This window comes from Balaenoptera musculus, chromosome 2 (assembly GCF_009873245.2).
Source record: "Balaenoptera musculus isolate JJ_BM4_2016_0621 chromosome 2, mBalMus1.pri.v3, whole genome shotgun sequence".
Classification (NCBI taxonomy): domain Eukaryota; kingdom Metazoa; phylum Chordata; class Mammalia; order Artiodactyla; family Balaenopteridae; genus Balaenoptera; species Balaenoptera musculus.
The window spans coordinates 59776830-59797685 of NC_045786.1; the positions used below are offsets into that span (position 1 = coordinate 59776830).

Here is a 20856-nt window from a genome sequence, read left to right on the forward strand (position 1 = left end):
AATATATCCAATTAATTTATCCATTCTTCTGTTGATGGACTATCAGGCTGTTTCCAGACTTTTCCTGTTAGACAGGAACTGTGGTGAACGTTCTTAGGTTCTCCTAGTGCAGTGGTACTCACAGTGGCAATTCACAGTGACAAGACAAGCTTGCAACAGAATGTAAGTCAATGCACTACGTTTTTTATCAAGAGGGTTTTGCTATAGGAATTTAAAAAGGCAGTGGAATTAAACAGTGTGCTTAGTTGTGAAGCACAACTGTGTGAAGTAGTTGGTTTACATCCTGGTGCAAGCTCTTTGTTTTTGCAGACCACTCAGCGGGTCTGAGGGCACAGCAGGAAGTTTCTTGAGTGTCTAGGAGAGGGATTACTGGGTCATAGGGTGTGCACATCTTCACCCTTAGCAGGTAATGTCAAATTGTTTTTCAAAGCTTTACCAGTTTTTTGTTTTCTTTTTTTTTTGGCTGCATTGAGTCTTTGTTGCTGCGCATGGGCTTTCTCTAGTTGTGGCGAGCAGGGGCTACTCTTTGTGGTGGTGTGCGGGCTTCTCATTGTGGTGGCTTCTCTTGTTGCGGAGCATGGGCTCTAGGTGCGCAGCCTTCAGTAGTTGTGGGACGTGGGCTCAGTAGTTGAGGCACGCGGGCGCTAGAGCATGTGGGCTTCAGTAGTTGTGGCACGTGGGCTCAGTAGCTGTGGCTCTCGGGCTCTAGAGCGCAGGCTCAGTAGTTGTGGTGCACGGGCTTAGTTCCTCCGTGGCATGTGGGATCTTCCTGGACCAGGGATTGAACCTGTGTCCCCCTGCATTGGCAGGCAGATTCTCAACCACTGTACCACCAGGGAAGTCCCAAAGCTGTACCAATTTATTTATATTTACATAGCAGTCTATATTCCTATCATTGCATATCCTGATCAACAACTGATCATCTCTTGTCTGTTCACTCTGTTCTGTAAAAATGGAAGAAATTTGTGTTTTGCCCTTTTTAATTATATGAAAGTAAATATCACCATTTAAAGAAAAATGATATAATGTGACTTCTGACACCTCAGACTTTATCCCACTGGTGCATTTCTCGGGTATCCAAAATTTTGTATGCATATACAAGCATATGTTCATTTACCTGCCTAATTATTTAGATACACTTCTCTCGTCACATAATTTGGACCATACAGTGTACATTGTTCTACTGTTTGTTCTTTTCACTTAATATATAGTGGACAACTTTCCACTTGAATATATGTATAGATCCAAGTAAGTTTTTAAAAAATCATTGCATTTATAATATTCCATTCCAGGTCAGTCTGAACCGTAATTTATTTAACTAGTCTGGAGAGGCCTTCTTCTACCTAAGTTATTAGTGACTTTTAAAAAAGGTTTGGCTGGCACGGGAATTCCCTGGTGGCCTAGTTGTTAGGATTCCGGGCTTTCACTGCTGTGGCCTGGGTTCAGTCCCTGGTCAGGGAACTGAGATCCCACAAGCCATGTGGTGTGGCCAGAAAAAATAAAGTAAAAATTAAAAAAATAAAAATAAAAAGGTTTGGCTGGTACTGGGAACATAAATTGGCATAATCTTCCTTGAGAGCAATTTGACAGTTTGTGTCAGATTCTTTAGTTATTTTTTTACCTAGCAATTCCATTTCTAGGAATTTATTATAAGAAAACAATCAAGGAAGAGGGAAACCCAGGTGAAATAGGAAATGGTAATTCCTTAGGTGTCACTCCTCCTTTGGAGTCCCCCTTGAAGCAGTCTAGTGCCTTCATATGGGGCTGGGTGCAGCAGTCGGAGGACTACCACAGATCACATCGTTAGGTTAGGACTTAGAGGAAAGAAAAGTTGCGTGTTTTCCTTGGGTGATTACTTTTTTTTTTTTGTAAGATTTATTTTTTATTTATTTATTTATTTATTTTTTTGGCTGCATTGTGGTACGCTGGATCTTTCATTGCGGTACATGGGCTCTTCGTTGCAGCGTGCGGGTTTTCTCTCTCTAGATGAGACGCAAGAGCTCAGTAGTTGTGGCGCACGGGCTTAGTTGCCCCGAGGCATGTGGGCTCTTAGTTCCCTGACCAGGGATCAAACCTGCGTCCCCTGCATTGTAAGGTGGATTCTTTACCGCTGGACCACCAGGGAAGTCCCTGGGTGATTACTTTAATCTGAACTAGTTCAGGATTTTTTCCCACACTGGGGACAGTTACATTTATTCCTATACTAGAAAGTATAATGTGCTCTTATAAAACCAGCCATCTCAAGTATTTATAAACTCCAATTAAGTCTTGTAAAAACCTGTCCAACACATGCATGTTGGAATATAGAAGCTCAGAATAATAACTCTTCTTGCGAGAGATATATTAGAGCTTTTAGAATTGTCTAAATAGTTTCTTTTTACTCCTAATGTTTATTGTTTCTGTGGATTTGTAAATAGTTGCTCTATTTCCCACCCTCCGCTCTGCCCAGGGTAATCCTTATAAATCTGTGGGGACTTGGGAAAAAAACATTCTCTCTTAAGTTGTAGTACACAGCTTACATTTTTTTAAGGTGTCATGTTATTTGGTCTCCTTATTTTGGAGATGTGGCAAATCAGGTATATTGTCTTTAGTTGTCTTCTACAGTGATTAACAGTTCTGAAATAGGAAGATTTTAAAAGCTTTGGAAATTTTATACAGCATTTCTTGCAACAGAAATAGAAGGAAAGGGGCTTGTGCTTTTATTTTACTCCTAAACTTATAAGAGGACAAGAGAGAATAGAAAAGAAATATGTTTGAGGCCAAACCACCAACAATTTGGAAGAAATTTTAAAATTTTAATTTTAGAAGTAGCAAATAAGGGAGTTCCTTGGTGGTCCAGTGGTTAGGACTCAGTGCTCTCACTGCCAGGGCCCGGGTTCAGTCCCTGGTAGGGGTACTAAGATCCAGCAAGCCGTGCAGTGCGGCAAAAAAAAAAAAAAAGTAGCAGGTAAGGATAAGCAGCATAAATAAAACAAAATAAAAATCTTCTCTAATCCTACTACCACAAGATAAAATGCTAACATTTTACTATATATTTGTTGTCTAGGATTTAAAATCTTAATTGTATTTTTTTTCTGAGTGTTGACTAAGAATTTCTTTATTCTAGTATAGTTGATTTACAGTGTTTTGTTAGTTTCAGGTGTACAGCAAAGTGATACAGAAAAAGAATATATATATATATATATATATATTCTTTTTAAAATTCTTTTCCATTACAGGTTATTAAAAGATACTGAGTATGGTTCCCTGTGCCGTACTGTAGGTCCTTGTTGGTTATCTATTTTATATATAGTATGTGTACATGTTAATTCCAAACTCCTAATTTATCCTTAGTGTATTATATATACTGCTTTGTAATGTGCTTTTTAAAAAATTAGTTAAAAGTTTAAATCCATATGCAACACATTCAATACATTCAATTTATGGATTGTGAACATTTTTAAATGTTAAATGATATATATGCATCTGTATCAGTGCTATTCAAACTGTGGTCCACAGATGGCTGATGTGAATACTTTCATACTAGTCTGTAATGAGATAAGTACAGAAATGGAGTGTGTTTAGAAACTTTTATAGCAATTGGACATTGTAATTTTTTTTTTTTTTTTTTATAAATTTTTATTTATTTATTTTAGCTGTGTTGGGTCTTCATTTCTGTGCGAGGGCTTTCTCTAGTTGCGGCAAGCGGGGGTCACTCTCCATCGCCGTGTGCGGGCCTCTCTTGTTGCGGAGCACAGGCTCCAGACACACAGGCTCAGTAGTTGTGGCTCACGGGCCCAGCTGCTCCCCGGTATGTGGGATCTTCCCAGACCAGGGCTCGAACCCGTGTCCCCTGCATTGGCAGGCAGATTCTCAACCACTGCGCCACCAGGGAAGCCCAGACATTGTAATTTTATATTTGTAAAACCTAGTAATGAAAATTATGGGCTTATGTATTTTTTATCTCACTTTTCTAGTAATTCATTTTTATTGTATTTTATAAAAGTAGTGGTCCATGATGGATTGGAATTTAAGAAAAAAGAAAAACTTGTCCTTTACCACAGATCGTTTGAGATATGCTGAGCTATATAATTTTTAATAGCTGCAGAATTCTGTTGTAATCTGGGTGGGCTATAATTTATTTCACCAGTTCCCTTTTGTGGGAAATTTGAGTTTCTGATTATCTTTGTGTATGCAAAGATATGTGTGCATGTTCTTTAGAGGCATCTGGGGAAGAATGCATAAAGCTTGAAGCTTCTTATCTGTATTTTGTCCATTCCAGGTTTCAGCCGTTCCACAGAGCTCCGGCAGTCATGGGCCCACCATAGCAGCAGTTCATAGCAGCCATCATCACCCAACAGCTGTGCAGCCCCATGGAGGCCAGGTGGTCCAGAGTCATGCTCATCCAGCTCCACCAGTTGCACCAGTGCAGGGACAGCAGCAGTTTCAGAGGCTCAAGGTGGTATTCAACTCCTTCCATTTCTCTCTTAGCAAGAAACATTGGCTTCAGCCTATTGGTAGTGGTGTTACAACTTTTAACAGTAGACTGGGGGGTTGAATCACAAGAAGTTTTACTTTGTTTTTGTTTTGAAACCTACTTAGATTTGCTGTCTTAGCACCAGTGCCTCATCCAGAAAATACATTCAAGAAATTATTTTGGAATGTATGAATGCATGGTATTCAAACGTTCCAGGACTGAGGGGCTATTTTCGTATGAAATAAAGTCCATTTTTTGGATGCCTCCTTTTGAACTCTTAGTTCTTAGCGTGGAATAAGGTTTTATTAACATACACATAGTTGGCTACAGTCCTGTATAGTTAATGGGCCTGGTATTATGGTTTAATCTTTTTATTCTTGTTTATGACTAGCTAAATTGGCTGGGATCATCAAGTCCATCCTTAGTAAAACACATGCTCCTTTGGGGGAACCTTTATGAAGTTTGGGAAAGGCTGTTATTGTGAATGAAGTGTCAGTGTTTTCATCTGATCTGCTGAGTATATGCTGTAGGTTTTCACCACTTTGAAATTCATGAGGCATCTGTGGAGAAGTGAAGCTTGTACTCCCAGCTAACCTTCTCTCTCTGTTGAGTGTTACTTTTTAAAACGTGTGATTGTGGTAACAAGTTTTCCAGATTTCATTTTCTTCTAGTTTTACATTTGTATAAAATTTAGAATCAAGTGCAAGAAATATAAAATTAAAGAACTATAAAGAGATAAGATGTTGGATCTTTTTTGGTCATACCAGACTAATTATATCGAGTAGCTTGTAAGTAGGAATGAACAGTATATCCTTGAAGTATGTATTTGTGTAGCAAATATTTCAGCCCTCTCTTTTCCTTGATACTTAATCTAGTTCTCCCTGACTCCTGCCCTCATTGGTTTGGGTTCTCGGGAACTTTAATATTGGCCTAAGGAAATTAAATGTTACATAAATAAAAAGCACACCAAAGCTAAGCTATATAGAGGGATTTTGTAAAATTTACTCTGTCTATATTAGCTTAAGTAATTAAGAGTTGATTATACATAAGCATAGTTCTTAAAGAGAGTACAAATTATTTGGGCCTGTAACTTTACTCTGGGCTCTGTCTTTGGGAAAATATTTGTAAGCTATATTGATGTTTTCCTTAAAACATTTTTACTCTCTGCTTGTAGAGTGTGGCTGTGTACCAAAATGTATTATTGCTATGGACTTAGCACTTCACCAAGTCCTGAAAATATTTTTTTTAAAGTTGGTTTGGTGTGACTTAATTCCATAGTAATACTGTATTCAGCAGTTAATACCTTAATGTTGCAAAAGAGCTTATAAACTTACTGTTAAACTAACAAAAAAATATATTTATTTCTATATCCCTTTTCCAGTCAGTCCTATCAAAGGCATAGCACCTATTTTATTCTCTTTCCTCACTTGCGTATAAGTATATAGAGTGTGCTTTGTATGTTTTACAGAAGCTGTCAAGGAAGCATGAAAGGGCCTTAGAGTTGGGGTTATAGAGTGAGTCACAGGTAGAGTTAGGTCTTCTTGCTCTGTTCTTTTAGTTACAAGCTCTTGAATGTGATTCCTGGGCATAACTTGTTGAATTTCCTTTCTAATGAGGAGAGGTAAAATGCTTTCTTGTGCCTCCATGTAATTTCATTCAGTATTCTCACATTGCTTGCCATTTTTGGATCAGTCTTAAAATGCTTTATAAGCATTTGAATCAACTTCAATAAATCATTTATATTCTATAATAAGGAAGTGTTCAGTGAGAACACTTAGGTTATTTCAAGCATCAACATTGTCTATACTTTCTTTTTTGTCTTTGGCAGATTGATGACAAGGAAGATTTGAATAATTTGAGGCATGTTTGGTGTGATTTAGTTATTTGTTGAATGCCAGTAGCATACATGTTTGGCACATATTTAGCAAGTTCTCTTTACAATTGTTTGTGTTTGTCTCCCCAAAAAGATTGTGGACTTTAGGAGGTTAAGGACCTTACTAATAAATGCCTGTTGAAGTGAGCCAGGAAAATTCATCAGCAGAATCTAAGAGCCTCCCCAAGTGCCTCCTTAAACTTGCAGATTTCAAATGACTAGTTCCAAGTTGTTTTTTTCTAAGCTGTGATTCCTAGAACTGTATATGTGCTTTTATAAAGAGTTGTACTACACTTCAGGTAACTAGAGGATTTCCTCACTATTCTTACATGCAGGTTTCTATTTATAATGTAGGTGTCATGCTGGCTTTTTTAAGTGTAGTGTTATTTTATAACTAATATTTAAACAGTGGTTCATTATGACCTGTACCTTTTTCTTCCAAACACACACACATCACATATAATTTCCTTCCTTCAGGTTTCAGCACTTTTTCCCACTGTGTATTAATTATGTTATACCATAGAGTGCTTGTTTTTGTTTTTAATTTTTTGTGTATTTGTTTATTTTTGATAACTCCTCTGTTGTGACTGTGAATGCTATTCTTAAATATCTTCCAGAGTCTTTGTTTCTTCTGCAAACTTAGTGAGTTTTAAGTTCCATCAATTTGGTCATTAGTGAACCATTTTAATATGGAAAATTCTGAATATGAATTAAATAGTCCATTGAATTCCAACAAAAATTGTCAAGTTGTTTCTAAACTACCGAAAGACCAACCATCAGATGAGTGGGTATTGACCAAGTATACACTCTGTGCTCTAGCAACACTGAAATGCTCTGATTAACCATGGCCATGGTGGAAGTTTGGGTAACTCTTGGAATACTGTTTAATGGCTTATTTGAACATGAATGTTCTATTTCACAATATATCACAAGAGTAATGCTTATCAAATCAGATGTTTACTTGTGAAACTTTCCTAAACTTGATGTTTTATATAATTAAAAATAATCCCAGAGTATGTAAGGTACACCTAGTAGGCAGTTCCCTTAGATGTCTCCTGAGTAACTAAAACTTAAGCTGTTCTAAATCACATTCATAACTTCCTAGCCTTTCAAACTTGTTCCTCTTTGTGAATGCCCAAATAATTTATAATTTAGTGAATGCTCCCTCTCCCTTATCTCCCATGTCCAATCAGTCAGTCCCCAAACCCTGTTACTTCTATCTCCTAAAAAGCTTTTGAATCTGTCCAGTTCTCTCTTTTCCTTTGGTCAGTACTATAATTTACGCCACTCGTGTTCACGCATGAGTTAGCCTTATACAATGACTGGTTTTACCTCCTTTTAATCTCTTCTGCCTTGCACCAACTCGTTCTCAACACTGTAACCAAATTGAGTATACTAAAGTGCAGATGATAAAAATCTAAATTGCTTTTTAAAAAATCATTTATTTATTTATTTTTTTTTGGCTTTGTTGGGTCTTCTTTGCTGTGCGCAGGCTTTTTCTAGTTGTGGCGAGCGGGGGCTACCCTTTGTTGCGCGGGCTTCTCATTGTGGTGGCTTCTCTTGTTGCAGAGTATGGGCTCTAGGCTCATGGGCTTCAGTAGTTGTGGCTCGCCGGCTCTAGAGCGCAGGCTCAGTAGTTGTGGCTCACGGACTTAGTTGCTCCGCAGCATGTGGGATCTTCCCGGACCAGGGTTCAAACCCGTGTCCCCTGCGTTGGCAGGCAGATTCTCAACCACTGCGCCACCAGGGAAGACCTAAATTGCTTTCTAACAAGATTTATAAGACCTTTCAGGGTCTAGGTCCTGCATCCTCTCCTGTGTTATCTCTTTTCACTCTTCCTACCACCATTTCTCCTTTTCACCACAGATCCTCTAGCCAAACTGAACTGTTTTCAGTTTTCCAAATGTACCAGATGGTGTCCGGTCTGGGATGCTGCTTCCTCTGACTTTCTTCATGGGTCTTCACTTTTGCTAACTAGTACTCATCCTTAGGACTCGGTTTAGACACCACTTCTGGGGGAAGCCCTCCCTTATGTCCCCATAAGGTTTTTTTTTTTTAGTGTGTGGAGGGGTGCCCTTCCCATGTGCTCTCTGGTCATTCGGTGATTGCCCACTTGCCCCACAGTGTTATGATTCCCAACTGGATGTGAAATGAATTTCTGTAGAGCAGGGACCATGGCTTATTTGTCACTGACTCCTTAGTACCTCACATTGGGCCTGGCCTGGCATGTTGTTGCTGCTTAGTAGATATTTGTTAAATGAATGAACGAATAAGTGAATGATGTATTAATGTGACTATTCTTCACTAATAATGCTATGCAAAATTATCCAAAGCAAGGCTTCAGATTTTATGAGTTGATTTTTATTTTAAGCTTCAGTTTTATTACTGGTACACATACTAATTTTTAATATTTTTATGTATGTTTACTATATATTTCTATTTCATTTACTATGCTGATTTTATTTAGGCATAAATCATTTTTAAAAAAATAATTCTTGACTTTCTTTTTATAACCTTGAGATTTATCCCTGCCTCAGGTGGAGGATGCACTATCCTATCTTGACCAAGTGAAGCTGCAATTTGGTAGTCAGCCTCAGGTCTACAATGATTTCCTTGACATCATGAAGGAATTTAAATCTCAGAGGTAAAAGATATACGCGGTTGTACTCAAGCTTTGTGCTTGTTATGTTGATTTTGGAAGGAGGATATAGCTTATTCTTATCTGCTGAAAGATAAAGGATGCTCTTTTGGGGGGGGTTTATGCTTTTATTTTCATGGGTTGTGCTTTTATATACTGCTTTATGAAAATTGCAGGCCCTAGACCTTTGTTTTCTGCATACTGGTAAATTTTTCTTAAGTAAAATTTTTCTTAGTACTTAATCAGGGAAGTAAACCGGTAATGATTAGGCTACTTGCTTTTTGGATTGATTTAAGATACACTAATATTCTGGCGTGGTTCACTATTATAAAAGAGTAACTCGTCTGAACAATGTAGATAGATACATTATGATTTATACTGGTGTATCAGAGGTTGGATCTTCCATGGGAATTGAAGTTTTAAACTTACTGCCTGAGTATCAGCTTGATAGGACTGTTACCATGCATGAATGTATATTCTATTTAAATTGTGACCAAGCCTCTTTGATTATGAAGCTAAATGGCTTTGGAATTTCAGAGTTCTTTGTGTGTCGTTAATTTTGTACTATTCAGGTTGATCTTTATTTTCCCGTGTAGAGAACCTAGTGGAATGTGATTTTTTTCTTGCTAGGGTGCTTGTTAAGCTTGCCACTTTAATATTTGTTTTTTTATCAGCATCGACACTCCAGGAGTGATTAGTCGTGTGTCCCAGCTGTTCAAAGGCCACCCTGACTTGATCATGGGCTTCAATACCTTCTTGCCCCCTGGCTACAAGATTGAGGTGCAAACCAATGACATGGTGAATGTGACAACTCCTGGCCAGGTTCATCAGATTCCAACCCATGGCATCCAGCCCCAGCCTCAACCACCACCCCAACATCCTTCCCAGCCTTCAGCCCAGTCAGCCCCAGCTCCTGCCCAGCCAGCTCCTCAGCCCCCACCTGCCAAAGTCAGTAAGGTGAGCACTTGGAAAACTCTGCACCGTGTGAAATCCATCCCTAGAAAGCACCCTCCTTTGACATTTTCCCTTAGTATAAGACTTAGATAGATAACACAAGTTAAAATTTCAATGGAGGAGATGCAGTAGTTGCATCCCTATAAAGAGGCTCACATTTACATACCACATATTTATATATCTGTTTAAATCAACACATCAACAACCTACAAGGACTCTTTTGCCCCCAACTTCTGCTTTTTGAGCCCATGAGCATCCCAACAGATGGCAGCTTTGTGTAGTAGTACTTGGATAGCACAGGCAGAAATGGTCATCTTATAATCAGATTACACTGTTTTCCGCATGGTCATCATTTTACAAAAGTTACTCCATTTACCAGATTAAGTCATATCAAGCTAAGCAGAAGATCTTCTTGATGATGATGATGATGGGGTGTTCTTAGTCTAGAACTGTATTGATACAGTAGTCACTAGTCACATATGTCTATATTTAAATTTAAATTAATTAAAATAAATTTTGTTTTTCAGTTGCACCAGCTACATTTCAAGTGCTCAGTAGCCTCATGTGGCTAGTGGCTATTGTGCAGGATAGTGCAAATAAGGAACATTTCCATCACCTCAGAGTTTTCTATTGGGCAGAGCTGATTTAGAAGACTTTTTTTTTATGTGAAGTTAACTGCAACAATTGAATTGTCTTTTTTGCTATTAAAGATCTATGTAGAATGAAGGTATTTTTTCCTCTTCTCTTTGCACCTGTTCGGCAAGTGAGCTTAAAAATTGCATATGAAAATTCTTCCTTGTAGTTGGAGACATAGCCCACTTTTAAAGTTGTGTTTAGAAAACTGGAGACTGGAAGTTTTGTATTAGAATGTGTGAACCTCTACACTTCCCTCCCCTGCCCAGTGTGATTTGAGTTGGGCTAATGTGGCCTGGCCAGAGTGAATAAAGTATATATGTTGATCAGACACCTTGTTTCTCTTTACTTTGACCTTTCTTTCATATGTTAAACCATCTGTGTTCCTGAGGAGAATAAAGACTTTTTCCTTTTTAGCCTTCCCAACTGCAAGCACATACTCCAGCCAGTCAGCAGACTCCCCCACTCCCACCGTATGCGTCCCCACGTTCTCCACCTGTCCAGCCTCATACACCGGTGACAATCTCGTTGGGAACAGCCCCGCCCTTGCAGAACAATCAGCCTGTGGAGTTTAACCATGCCATCAACTATGTCAATAAGATCAAGAACAGGTTCCAGGGCCAACCAGACATCTACAAAGCGTTCCTGGAGATTTTGCACACATATCAGGTAAGACAGTTGCCCTTTCAACCTGTCTTAACCAGGTTGCCCTCCGGGGACAGCTAGTCCAAGAAAACTTGAATAACCATTATTGTGTCCACTAATTCTTACTGGAAATTAACCAGTTAGAAATTGTGATGTGTGTTTATAAAGCCAGTGTGATTTACCTGACTTTAATTGCCTTGTAGCAGCCGGTCAGGATTTTTAAAGTCACTGCTCTGTGAAATGAATGCTTATTTATCTGGAAAGTTTAAAGAATGATTTTGGGTAATATAGTTAATCTACAATAGAAGGAGGAATTTCTCTAATATTTTGTGTTTTATCAGTTGGTAGTCGTCCCCTGAGCATTCACATATACTGTCCTGGTTTTCAAAAGGAATTGTCAGCCACTGTCTTCCACTCCTTTCTCAACTTCAAAGTTTGAAGTCAAAACAGGTGCTGAGAACATAGACTTTCCTCTTAAGTGCAACCCAAATAGATAACATACAAAGCCCCTACCAGACATCTCAGAAAGTGTGCAAAAGTGAGTCACTCAAAACAGTGGCCTTCTAATATGATCTCTTCCCATTTGCAATTTCCTATCAGAAAGAGCAGCGGAATGCCAAGGAAGCTGGAGGAAACTACACTCCAGCGTTGACTGAGCAGGAGGTGTATGCCCAGGTGGCTCGTCTTTTTAAAAATCAGGAAGATCTGTTGTCAGAGTTTGGACAGTTCCTACCAGATGCCAACAGCTCTGTGGTAAGTTTTATTTAGAACTACACTGTTGAGAATGGTTATCTTAGATAAGTTAGGAAGCTGGAATCAGAAGGAGACTTTTTTCTAAATGAAACTTACTTGCTTTAATAAGAGCAGTCATCTCTTTCATGTGTCTTAATTAGCTTTTAAGCAAAACAACTGCTGAGAAGGTCGATTCTGTGAGAAATGACCACGGAGGCACTGTGAAGAAACCTCAACTGAACAACAAGCCGCAGAGGCCTAGCCAGAATGGCTGCCAGATCCGCAGGCACTCTGGAACGGGAGCCACCCCTCCAGTGAAGGTAAGAAGAGCGCAGCTGCTCATTTTGACTTTCCGGAGCAATACTAGTAGACAGTGCTCACGGGTTGACAGTTGGATCCTGGGTATTGGGAGTTAGTTGGTGTATGTCACCGAAACTCAATGCAAAGCTTTTTAATCTGGCTTGTGAAGGAATGTTAGAATAGTGCTAATTGCTCAGATTACTGTACTTTTGAGTTCTTACTGGTTTTCTTTATATTTTCTCTCTTCTTTGCTGGTAGCTCGAATCTGTTTTTTTTGTTTCCTGCCAAGGGTTTCTGAGAATTAATTTTTCCTGCCTTGTGCTAAGAAAGAAGATTTTTAAGTTTGATAATTGTTTCCTAAACAAGTCAGTGGTCTCTGAGGTCCTCTTGTGAGTAAAGCACATATGCTGTGTGGGATCTCTTTGGTCTAGAGGCCTATCCTGTCCATGGTTCTTTGTTGGGTTGCCAGATCTTATCTGTATCATCGTAATCTCCAAGGAAGGACCTTTGGGCTGCAGCAGAGGGCGGTTGGTCTTCAACTCCTGTTAGTGACCTGTCACGAGATGTTTCTTGTTAGAGTAAACACTGATGGTCTGCCTACAGAAAGCTGAGCCCACTCCCTTCCTCTTTGACGTGGGGCAGCTGTGCTAGGGAGCGGGCTAGGTGTATATATTGAATGTTGCTTCCGTGAATCCTAAAGCTGTATGTAACACTGAAGAGATAGACGTGTCGGCGGAATTTAGTTAAAGAATAACAAAAGCTAGAGGAATTTCTAATGGTAAGAAGTAACTGGTAAATAAGCAAATAACCACAAAGACTGACCTGTTAGGTGTTGTTGACACTTTTGAAGTACTATTGAAGAACTATTTTTCAGTGTTTATAATGGTTTCTCCTTTTGAAAGCAAGTTGAACATAGTAATAGGTTATATTTCTTCACTTTAGGAAGGAGTGTTATAGGAGTAGCAGGAATCAGGTCAGCAGATACAGGCCAGTGTTAGTCTCCTCCCACACTGGATTACCCCCAGGTGGAAACCCTATATTGGGAGATTAGGATTCCCTATCTACCTTCTCCTTAGGCAGTGTAAGCAGAGGCTATGGCTCCTAAGAGAGTGTACTCCAACGTGGCAAAGGTAAACGTGCTGCTTCTCCAAACATTTGTGCATTTCTTCACAGGTAGTTGAGAGGTGGCTTTTTTAAAGTAAGATTTTTGCCTGGTAGTTATGTATGGCCCATTCATTTGCTTTGAAAGAGCAATCTTAAGTTGGTTTGAGTGGATATTGCTCACAAGGTGGTTATTCCTTCTGTTAGGAAAATAAACTGGTTTTTTTTAATGAATTTTTAAATTGAACGATTAAAAGGTAAAGGTTAAAGATTGATTTCTGTGTATTCCAGATATTTTTACAGCCTCTTCTGCCTCCACAGCTAGGAAGACAATGCAATGGCGTTAGGTTCCAAATAAAGTTACTTTTGGCCCGTGGAAAAAAGTGAGGATATTAATTCTAATGTCACAGTAATGCTGTGACCATTTATAGAGAGAGTATTTGGGAAGTAGAATGATCTGTGAACCTCTGGAAAAAAAACTGACAGGCAATCTAAAATAGAGAATCTAAAATAGAGAAGAGGAGTGGAAATTTTTTAGGATGTAAAGCAAGTCAGTGACTTGAATTCTCTCATTTGTTGCAAATTAGTAATCAGTGGTGGTCAGTGATGGAACCTTAGAACAGAGAGGAAAATAAAATTCAGAGAGGGAATTCCCTGGTGGTCCAGTGGTTAGGACTCGGCCCTCTCACTGCCGGGGGCCCTGGTTGGGGAACTAAGATCCCAAAAGCCGAGAGGCTCGGCCAAAAAAAAAACAAAAAGAAGAAAATAAAACCCAGAGAAACCCATTCTTTGAATCTTACATGTTTGTGTGTTTCCTTTTTTGCAGAAGAAACCCAAACTGCTCAGCCTCAAGGATTCTTCTATGGCAGATGCCAGCAAACATGGTGTAGGAACGGAATCATTATTTTTTGATAAGGTGAGTAATGAATGAATTGGATTTAAAATTAGCTACTAATGTCCAAAGAAAATCACCCTGTCCCCAAGAAGATTTTGTTTTAGAGGCATCAAGGTGATTAGGACTTTCTACTTTTTAATATAGTTTTCAAATTGTAGGTCCTTTCAGTCTGTAAGAACTATTAGCACAGCTGGAGAAATGGTAGCATTGTTTGCTTCAGTTTTGTGAAGTAGTTGCAGCAAAATACAGCATTTGCTATGGTGGAAGAAAGCTTTAAAAGAAATGCATGATATTACTCTTAAAAGATATCTGGAACTCCCTGTTGTAGCTATCCAGATCTGTATAGTGGGGAGTGTCAGTGCACCAATTGTTGAGGACTTAAGAAGACTTTTAACCTGATTGCTTGTGATACTTATTTTTGGTATCGCATATTGGGTTCATGGGAATTCTGATTTAACTGTGTTTTCAGAGCTCCCCAGGTGATTCTAATGAGCAGCCAGAGTTGAGATTACTGGTCTAAACGGTGTTGTGTGGTATGTGCCTGACTTCCTCCTTGGAGTCAACTTGATTAGCAGGCTACTTTCATCATGGTAGCTGGCAAACGTCAGACTTCTCACTGGCAGGAACCAGCCTGGATTGATCTGGTGGTGACTTAACCTGTCTTCCACCTCTGGGTTTTTGCAAAAGGGCAAATGATTTAGCATCTCCATGATTGGTGCCTCCCGATTGCTCTCTGCCTGTGTGAGCTGTGCTGCAAAACAGTTAAGCATCCCTGGCTCTGACTTGAACCATTTCTGAGGGCAACCTGGGCACTTGGTGCTTTTGAGGCAAATGTAGAAGTCCAGGTCACAACCAACAAATGGCAAGGAAAGGGTGAGGGACAGGGGACCGAGTAAGTTAATTTTTAAAAGAGTGGTGGTATTTTTTTGGTCATTTTTGAAGTACTTATTTCTTAGAGATACATACTGAAGTGTGTGTAGATGAAAAGTCTGGAGTTTGCTTTAAGATTCAGTGGTGGGGGAAATGGGCATAGATGAAACAAAATTTACTATGTATTGATCACTGCGACTGGGTGAGTACAAGAGGTTCGTTAAGACTATTCTGTCTGCTTTTGTATATGTTTACAAGTTAATAAAAATTAAAAGTAAATATTCATCATTTGCTCTGAAGGTACACATTCGGTATAGTGTCTACTGATTGATCGTTACGAAAAGTATATGGGAGCCTGGAGAAGGGGTTTTTGATAAACCACTTGGCTTGGTGTGAGGGTCTCCACCCCCCACAATACTAAGTACATATCTATACATGAAATTAAAAGTCCAGATTGCTCATCTAGCCAGGCTAGTATTACTTTGTGCCATTTTTTTTTAGCCTTTTGGATATTAAAATTCTCAATATTATAAATGGAGAAAGGAAAAGAATCAGGTCAGAGGACAAAAGTACCTTATTTTAAAAGGTCATTTATTCAGGATTATCAGAGTTCGAAAAGAGTGTTGTCAAAGATTCTTGCTGTACATACCTGTTAGGAGAGGCAATAAAAGCTTGGGTAACTCTGATATGGTCCAGAGAATCAGGCATATGAGACGGTGAATGTCTTCTTTACTCCAGGATCTGTTTTTCAGAATTTTTATTATGGAAAACTTTAAACATGTGAAATTAAAGTGAACAGTAAAATGACTCCTCATGCCACCGCCATCCAACCTCAGCGGTTCTCAACTCCTAGCCGGTGTACTTGTTTCATGTGTACTCTTACTCTTATTTGGGGACAAATCTCAGATAATGTATTATTTCATCCATAAGTATTTTACTAAGTTTCCTTTTTAAATGATACCTTTTTTCAAACATAAGCATTAACACATCTAAGAAAACCAACATTGATTCCTTAATATTGTCAAATACAGTTCAAATTTCCCCAGTCTTTTAAAAGCAGTCCAGGATCTCTTGATTCCTTGCTTAATTATTTTTCTTTCGGCTGTCTCCATAAGGTCCGAAAGGCTCTGCGGAGTGCAGAGGCCTATGAAAATTTCCTGCGCTGTCTTGTTATCTTTAACCAGGAGGTGATCTCTCGGGCGGAGCTTGTGCAGTTAGTCTCTCCATTCCTGGGGTAAGTGGAGTCAGGAGCTTAGCCCTGATGTGTGATATGGAGGTGAAATAAAACTTAGTTTGTGGGAGTATGTGATAGGCAAAATTAATTTGATTGTGGTGGGTCAGTTGACTCATAAAATGTCGGTGTCAAGAGACTCCTCTGGGAAGTCTTCTAGTTCAACTTTGGAGATGAAAAAATAGTCAGAGAGGGCATTGGCCAAGACTAGTGGTCTCCTGATCCCCTGACCAATGTTGGAGGTTTTATAGAGACCAGTCTCTTCCAGGGTTCTAGAATCTTGACTTTGACAACCTAAGAATTATCTGAACATTGAAGCAATATGCCTGATTAGAAAATGGCTCGTTTATGCCTAGTTTTGGTACAGTTCTTCCTTCACCACCTTAACTGGTCTTAGAGCACTCTATAAGAAAAGGAGAAGCCAAGTATTCAGAAGCACTGCTTCTTAGGCAGGAAATAATTGTCATTGGAATTTGTCCAATGGTAGTAGAGTTCTGAGCCAACACCAGATAGTGGTAGTCACACCTCAGGATTACTGCATCATGCTTCTAATTGCTCACCAATTTTTGGTTTGATTCTTCAGGAAATTCCCAGAATTGTTTAATTGGTTTAAAAACTTTCTGGGCTATAAGGAGTCTGTACATCTGGAAACCTTTCCAAAGGAACGAGCCACAGAGGGCATTGCCATGGAGATAGATTATGCCTCTTGTAAACGGTTGGGCTCCAGCTATCGAGCCCTACCAAAGAGTTACCAGCAGCCCAAGTGTACAGGACGGACTCCTCTCTGTAAAGAGGTAAGGCCTTCCCGAGAAGGGATCAGCCCTGAATCCGCAGCTTCCTCCAGAAGGGAGTGGTACCTGGGATGGAGAATTTACATGAATGAGGAAATCAAAATGCTTTTCTGTCTTTTTTCAAAAGAAAATGTTTTATACCTTTATTGAGAACCTTTTTCTTACTATCTTTCTAAACTTGCTAAAGGTGAAACTTGTAATGTTAACTGTTTCTTCCCTCCCCTAAAGTTTTGTCTTTCTTATTGAGAATGCTGAATCACCAAAAAACTTTGTTACACTTTTGTTTCCATTTCTCTTCTTTTACCCAAAGGTTTTAAATGATACCTGGGTTTCCTTCCCCTCCTGGTCTGAGGACTCCACCTTTGTTAGTTCCAAGAAAACTCAGTATGAAGAACATATCTATCGTTGTGAAGATGAACGTTTTGAGGTACAAGCTCCTTTATCATTTGTAGTTTGGGGAAATGGGAGATTTGGAACGAGAAGATATCTTAAATACCTACCTGGGAGGGTTGGTTTTTTAAGACAAAGGAGCGAGAGGCTCACGTTCTTCTGTGGTAAATGCTTATTGTATTTACCATGTTTTACGACTTTGTCAAATGTATTAGTAATATTTTTATGACAAATGTGACTTACCCTTTGTAACTGAAATTATCCATTGATGGCTGAATAATACTCCTTTGAATTTTCAATAACATTTTAAAGGTTATTGTGTCTACATGGTATATAAAATCAGTATCTTTAGACCTAGTGGGCTTTCTTGCAGCTGTTTTAAATTATTTATCTTAAAGTGTGTATTATTTTTAGCAGGTATCTTAAAATGGTTAGCAAACCAGCTCTCCTGTGAGAACTGGAACTCCTCTTTCATATTTCTGATATTGATTTGGCTCCATTTGAAAGAAAGTTGAGTTAGGGACTTTATTTTAAAGTAGTTGGGAAGGGAAGAGCTGGAGTGAAGAAATGAGCTGGTAGAGATCCCCAATACCAGGAGTGGGAGTACTGAAAATGGACTCAATTCTCAGTGTGTTTAAATGTCTAGTTCACTGATACCAACAAAAATGGAATGTTAAATGTGTCTTGAGACGTAAAATTACGTGCATCCTATTTAATGTATTTATTATATAAAACCGACTGCCCCTGCTCATTCATATGGATGGGAGATATTTTGCTCCTTTTTAAATCCATACTGATTTAGCTCTCTGCCAATTATCCCCCTTCACACTTGCTTCATCTGTTTCTGGCATGTTTTGAATGAAGAGCCCCATGTTGCTTGGCCACTGGCAGGCGGTTGGCCATCTCTGCCCCAGTGTTTATGAGGAGCTTCAACCATTTGCAGAAAACTCAATCGTGACAGATGTTAACTTCTATAGAAAGTTTTATCAAGCTAAAGAAAGCATTTCTTTTTTACCTATGTTTAGTAAGTTTAGATGATGTGTGAGAAAGCAGAGACTGGCCTCTGTTTTTGACAGGATATTCCTGTTCTCGACTAGTATGCCTGCAAATGAGAGGCAACAGCCTCATTTCCCACTTGTTATTACAGGAGTGAAGACGCAAGAAATGTGTGTGTGTGTGCATATGCACATGCTTAGGATTGGATGGGATGGACTAGTTTGAATCCTTTATACATCAGGATGGGTTAACATTCCTGCAATACAGACAACCCCCAAATCTCAGTGGCTTAAAAAAATAGATTTATTTCTTCATCATACTACATATGCATGATGTTTAGCAGGAGATTCTGCTCATCAGAATTACGTGGGGACCTAGGCTGACAGAATGCCACCATCTTGAACAGTGCCAGTGACTAGAGGGAAAAAGAGCTCCGATGGATCTTGCACCCTTAAATGCTCTAGCCTAGAAGTAATAGACATTACTTTGACTCACCTGTGCAAAACTCATTTGCCAGAACAAGTTGCATGGCCCTATCTAATCACAAGGGAGCCAGGAAGTTCAATCCATCATTTATCCATAACTGGGGAAAAGGGGGACCAGAAATATTTGACAAAATGACTGCCATAGTCCTGAAACTACAAAAATTAGGAAGCACACAGACATTTGGTCATAGACCCTTGAGACTGCTCATTTACTTCATTTTCTGTTTCTCATCTGGAGAATTTTGTGTTAAGCCTTGGAAAAAAGTTAACTCAAAGGTTGCTAGTCATATCCTTAACCAGGTCAGGCTAAGCCCTTGCCAGAAAATAAAATGCCAGAAATGCAGTAAGAATTTAAATGGTTACCCACAGATACGACATTGAAGCCCGTAAGGAATGATAACCACTGCTCTTATTATTACTAGATGTGGAACAAGGCTATTAAATATTTAAACATTTCAAGTTACCCTGAAAAACCTTACTCATGAGACTGATTGGTAATCTTGAATGGTCTTTTTGGGATTTCGTTGTAGTGGTTGTTACTGTTTGTAACATCTTAGTAATTCATGAAAATTCAGGGGAAACTGTCTGTAAGGTTGCCTCCTATTAGGTCCCTCTGGTGTGGGGGCCGGGGACCAGTAGTCCTAAGTAAAGCACACTGGTGGTGGTACAAGTATTAAGTACTGCTTAGCCATCATTTATTGGATGTTTGTTGCGTGTCTGGCATCGTGCTAAATCCTTTATGTGGATTGTACTGTTAAATCCAGAAAACAACCTTATGAGAGTAGGTGGTGTTATCCCTGTTTTACCTATAAGGACACAGAGTTTTATATGGCTATGGTATGGCAGAGCCAGGATTCAAATCCAAGGAGTTTGACTTCTTCTACCTTATACTCCTGACAGCTATTCTGTTCTGGTTGGGGTCCTGAGCATACTTTGTCTTTTTCTTTAGCTTGATGTAGTTTTAGAGACCAATCTGGCAACGATCCGGGTTCTGGAAGCAATACAGAAGAAGCTTTCCCGCTTGTCTGCTGAGGAACAAGCCAAATTTCGCTTGGACAACACCCTCGGGGGCACATCAGAAGTCATCCATCGAAAAGCCCTCCAAAGGATATATGCTGATAAAGCAGCTGACATCATTGATGGTCTGAGGAAGAACCCCTCCATTGCCGTCCCAATTGTCCTTAAAAGGTACCTGAGTGAATATGCCCTTCATGCTTCAGTGTGCTTCTTGACAGATGTAGTGTCCATTAAATAAGATTCTCCTTTTCGACTTGGTTATCCCATGAGACCTCCATTTCTCCCCAACCCTGGTTGTAGGAAATCAGGTGGAGTGTCGGGTAGTGGAGCTTCCCGATGGGGTTCTGTGTTACCAACAGTAGAGAACAAACCTTTAAAGTCCATAGTGGAATGCTCTGTGTGTTTGAGGTAATATTTTAAAATAGAGAAAAGAACAAAGAAGAAAACAGCCACCCATGTTCCTGCCACTCAGTACTAACCAATGTTCACATCTTTGTTTTTTAATAAGAAGAATCACTTTGTCTTTGTAAAATTGATGTGTGTTATTTAAAAAGACTTATTAGCTTGCCATTTTTACCAAGAATGCCTTCTTTCTCCTAACAAAACTTCAGCCTGAGGTATAGAGGGGCTGTTGAACCCACCTAGGTATCAAGGCTAGGTATCAAGGAGGAGGCCAAGGCTGAGGCCCAGGCTCCTCCAAGCACATGGCACTGTGTACTACACTATGAATCCCAGCTAAGATTCATAGGGGCCTTCTTCTGTATCACCTGGTGAAACCTGCTGCACAGTGCACAAGTGCCCAGATTTTATTGTTCCTCCCTAGTGTTCTCCTCAAGAGCTGGCACAAGC

The 20856-nt window shown here is 39.4% G+C and overlaps 1 protein-coding gene across 5 annotated transcripts in view; it reads left to right on the forward strand.

The window, feature by feature from the left end:
• SIN3A (SIN3 transcription regulator family member A) overlaps window positions 1-20856 on the forward strand; it is a 65096-nt gene that overhangs the window by 23123 nt on the left and 21117 nt on the right. For 4 of the 5 annotated variants that reach the window (XM_036841805.1, XM_036841804.1, XM_036841801.1 and 1 more), the window contains 11 exons: window positions 4262-4438; window positions 8867-8973; window positions 9642-9924; window positions 10972-11223; window positions 11800-11952; window positions 12093-12251; window positions 14159-14248; window positions 16213-16331; window positions 16912-17122; window positions 17430-17546; window positions 19940-20178. In XM_036841805.1, coding sequence (XP_036697700.1) covers window positions 4262-4438; window positions 8867-8973; window positions 9642-9924; window positions 10972-11223; window positions 11800-11952; window positions 12093-12251; window positions 14159-14248; window positions 16213-16331; window positions 16912-17122; window positions 17430-17546; window positions 19940-20178 — 1907 coding nt within the window. The remainder of the gene's footprint in view (window positions 1-4261; window positions 4439-8866; window positions 8974-9641; window positions 9925-10971; window positions 11224-11799; window positions 11953-12092; window positions 12252-14158; window positions 14249-16212; window positions 16332-16911; window positions 17123-17429; window positions 17547-19939; window positions 20179-20856) is intronic. The other variant, XM_036841806.1, reaches the window with a different exon arrangement.